This window comes from Cucurbita maxima, unplaced genomic scaffold (assembly GCF_002738345.1).
Source record: "Cucurbita maxima cultivar Rimu unplaced genomic scaffold, Cmax_1.0 Cma_Scf00054, whole genome shotgun sequence".
NCBI classification, from domain to species: domain Eukaryota; kingdom Viridiplantae; phylum Streptophyta; class Magnoliopsida; order Cucurbitales; family Cucurbitaceae; genus Cucurbita; species Cucurbita maxima.
The window spans coordinates 506,643-511,045 of NW_019272070.1; the positions used below are offsets into that span (position 1 = coordinate 506,643).

A 4,403-nucleotide genomic window follows, 5' to 3' on the forward strand; every position below is an offset into this window, starting at 1 on the left:
GGGGGGGGGGGGGGGGGGGGGGGGGGGGGGGGGGGGGGGGGGGGGGGGGGGGGGGGGGGGGGGGGGGGGGGGGGGGGGGGGGGGGGGGGGGGGGTGAACCGCTTGGAGATTCACACTCGCACGTGTGGGTCATGTGTAGGAAAGTTCTACACATCCATAGTTAGTCTGGAATGGAGGTCACTCCTAGTATGAGATAGAGATGAGTCCCTAGAGCATATTTGCATGTGTTTGCATTCAGTATGACCCCCTATAGTGGGGTCACTTACTGAGTATTCTTTGAAATACTCAGACAGTGTGTCACATCATTTTTCAGGTAAAGGTAAGGTGCCCATATACGAATGACGGAGGTTTCGCGAGCAGATACCATGACATGTGCATAGGATAGAAACATATTTAATTTTCTAGACTTAGGTTAGAATAGGTTGTCTTGCACTTCATATGTTTTAAATTATTTTGTATTTGTTTTATTTGCATTTTTCATTGTTATGTGTTGAACATGTAAGACCATGGTAGTGTTTTCAAAGATGTAATTGTTTTAAATTCTCGAGATTTTTCTATAAATTATGTTCATATTCCACATATAAGTTGAGTATGAGATGTTAGTAATGATTCTAGGTACGTAGAAATTTAGGGTCGTTACAAGAAGTGTTTCGTAGGAGGGAATTCGATACTTACCCCAAATTCTACCCGAAATTGATTTTCTTCAACTGGACACGTTGTTGGGGTTATTTCTCTTCATGGTCTTCTATGGAATTGCTCCTTGAAGGTACATAAACCGATCATCCTTGCTCAATGGATTTTCATGTAGGCTCAGATTCATATTTCAAGCTCAAATTTGAAGTTCTTCCATGACTACCACTACTGGGGGAATAGGTTCTGTGCTCTTTCAGCACTCGATTCTTTCATAAAACTTGTGGGTAATCTTGTTTAGAAGCGTTAGGATCAATTAGAAAGGAAAATGGTAGACAATTACTCTCAAATTTGAAAGAAACTTGAGAGTAGGAGACTCAAAATCTAAACGCTTATTATTGCAAATTGGAAGTCAAAATCTAAACGCTTATTACTTGCAATTGGGAGCTCGACTCAACTCGATTGTTGATCCATATGAATGCCCCAACTTTAGACTTTATAAGGGAAGCATAAATCGATATTGAAACCTCCAGAATCATCGTAATTTGGAGAATGAGTTTTCTGGATTATCCGTCATAAATATCCTCTTAGATCAACAAGCTATTGACTTCTAATTTGAATTCTAGCCGTTGGATGTGGTGAGTTGTGAGTCCTCTAAAACCTACTCAAATTTGGTGAAGATCCAACAATTGGATTTGAATATTTGAAGGATTTTCTGATGACGATACACTGTAGCACATCTGATTTTCTAATACGTGGTATTATTGTAATAAGAGTATTTTGGTAATTTCCCATTTTCGAATATTTTATTATTGATTTTCTAATACGTGGTATTATTGTAATAAGAGTATTTTGATAATTTCCCATTTTCGAATATTTTATTATTATTTTTCTCTAAAAACCCACAAATTTTCTAAACATTCTTCATCTTTGGTGACATTTTTTTCCTTACTTGCCACCTTGAAATTTGTTTTAAATAAGGAATTACTCTCCTTAAAAATTGAAATTTTTTCCTCAGTAAGTGTTACCCTTTACGTACATAATATTCAACTGACATACTTAACACAAATCAGACATACAATTTAATAAATCTCATATTACTCTCATACTTAACACAAATCAGACATACTATTTTATAAATCTCATACTGCTCTCTTACTTTACCGATATTATATTCTACAAATTCTAATTACTACTTCAATAAATCATACACTTTTGAGTACTACTAACAAAAGTACTCTTTCTCTTTCTCTACTATCAAATAATCTTGTGGTCCAGTTTCACCGGGAAGTGGCGCATTAGTTTATCACAACTAATACTAATGAAATCATCCCATGATAGATACTTCGTTCATATGCTAGAGAGCGGTACGTTGACTCTATTTACGCCGTTCTCTAGAAAAGGTAATTCGAACTATAGTTCCTTTTACTCTGATTATATTCTAGAGGAGACTGGATCACCACATGGTTGAGACACCTGCACAAAATTGAACAGACGCTATAATTCTTGCCGGAAGAGTTATATTGTCTTTACCATGGATGAGAATGAGAAGATAAAAGGGATTACCACATGGTTTAGGAGCTTGTTCTTGCTTATCCCTTACTTTTCTTCGATCCTTTGAGACTTACATGAACGACTTAAATCCATTGAAATCAATTACCTTTTACTTTGGGGTATTACAAATATATATTTTTTTTTTTTTAAGGTTTTGTATTTGCAGTTTAATATTTGTTGGGAATAAATTATTTTCCATTATTATATTTTATTTGGGAATATTTAAATTTTATTACTTGAAATCTAATGTGGAGAGCACGTTGGTAATGCTAGGCAGCTATTGTTGACATTTTTAATAGTCTTAACAATTAATGAATATAGATTATTATGAGGAATAATAATAAAAAAAAAAGAATACAAATAATTAACAAAATAAAAATGAATATTTATTTTTGATAGAAATAATAATAAAAAAAAAAAATACTAATACTTAGATTTTGTTTAAATATTTTATATTGGCTCCAACTTAATTTTTTATGTTTTTTTTTTCTAAATTTTCAAATATTTTATTTTAATTTTCGAAAAATTGCATAGAAAATAATTTTATGTCAGGCACTAGATTCGAGATAGATTAATTTTGATTAAATATCAATGGTCAATGACAAACAATTAAAGAGTTAAATAAAATAGAATATTAAAATTTTTATAAACAAAAATAAAATACAATTTTTTTAAAAGTTAGTTTATTTCTTTAATTTTAAATTGGTCCTTTAGAAGTTTTAATTTTTGGTTATATAGAAATTTAAACCATTTATTTGAAGTGTTCGGTTACGTTAGATTTTTTTTTTAATTCAACCCAATTATTTGGATAATAAATTTTTTTAATTCAAATAACTATAATGGTTTGTATTATTTATTCAAAATTTATTTTTGATAAACGTAAAATGTTACTTTATAAAATATTTATTTATTTATTTTCAATATTTAGTTAAAATTTAAAACTCAATATCAATATATATTTTAAATAGTTCAAAATTATTTTTTTAAGGGTTGAAAGAATAAATAATTAAAAAATAATTATGCAATAAAATAAATGAATATATATATATAATTGTATTATAAGAAAAAAAAATATTTTTCTATTTACAGCAAATAGAAAAATAGAAATTAATTAAAAAAAAATCAAATCGTCAAGAGAAAAACCAGCATTAAATCATTGACCTAACTCTACACGAAATGACCATTTTACCCTCGCCATGTTGTGCCCTCCTCCATCCTTCATGTGGCCAATTCAATGCCCCTCACATGGCTTCTGCAAGTGGCATCTCTTCAACCCATCAACCTTCACCGGCGGGCGGCTGTTTCCAGTCAGTATTATCAGAGATTCAGAGGCGATGCGACGTAAATTCATTCGAAACCTCGGTGAAAGCTCGGACGATGATTTCATGGTGATAAGAAGAATTGAGTTGGAGGAAGCAATTGAGAAGCTCTTGACGACCATTGGTAGAGTAAATTCTCTTCTCGATTATCATTTCAAGAATCGATTGTCGAAAATCGTTGTATGGGTTGTTGGAATTCTTTTCGATTGCGATGCTGTTTGGGATGCTGATCGCTACCGGGCTTTGGATTCCGGTGGATCTGGTGGTGGAGCTGCAGTCTTCGTCGTCGAGAGAGAGGCCGCCATTCTGGCGGCTGGAGCTGGAAGAGGAGAATCTGGATTTTGGGTGGTGGCGGTCGGGGTTAAAGAAGGCGGCGGTGCGCTTCTTGTCGGGTTCGACGATATCGGAGAGTTTTGGCTTACCACAGCCACCGCAGCCGGCGGTGGGAGAGAAAATGGATATGGAAAACTTCTTCATGCGATTAGACATCATTTAGGGAGAGAGGAGTTTGGGTCAGGCTTTTCTAGTCGAGAGAGACATGTGGTCAAATTATGGGTCAGGATTGGGATCAAAAAGCCCTTTCAATATTTTAGGTGCAGATTTAGCATCGGCTTAGGTTGATTTATATGTTGAATTTAGTACGAAAGCTTATGCTTTAAGAACAGGCTCAAGCTCCATAACTTAAGGTGGATTAGATCGTACATACTTTTCATATACACAAACGAAAAATTGGAAAATAAATTATCAACTTCAATTGTAAATCATTATTAGGAACATGCCAATGATTATTAGGGTAGGAAATGGTCGGAAATCCAATCATTTATTATTTGAGATTATAGGAAGTGACCTCGAGACAATTGGCACTACGAAAAAACTATAAATTTATACAATTTAATAAAC

The 4,403-nt window shown here is 33.7% G+C and overlaps 1 protein-coding gene across 1 annotated transcript; it reads right to left on the minus strand.

The window, feature by feature from the left end:
* Positions 1-3,323: 3,323 nt before the first annotated feature.
* On the minus strand, positions 3,324-3,992 carry LOC111471673 (transcription repressor OFP6). Its single transcript, XM_023117398.1, has one exon. It carries the CDS (start codon positions 3,990-3,992, stop codon positions 3,510-3,512), a length of 483 nt encoding a protein of 160 aa, XP_022973166.1. The 3' UTR covers positions 3,324-3,509.
* Positions 3,993-4,403: the final 411 nt, after the last annotated feature.

What these genes read in the sequence shown, in the direction of transcription:
- LOC111471673 (XM_023117398.1), bottom strand. Translation starts at nt 3,992, where the DNA reads ATGTCTAATCGCATGAAGAAGTTTTCCATATCCATTTTCTCTCCCACC.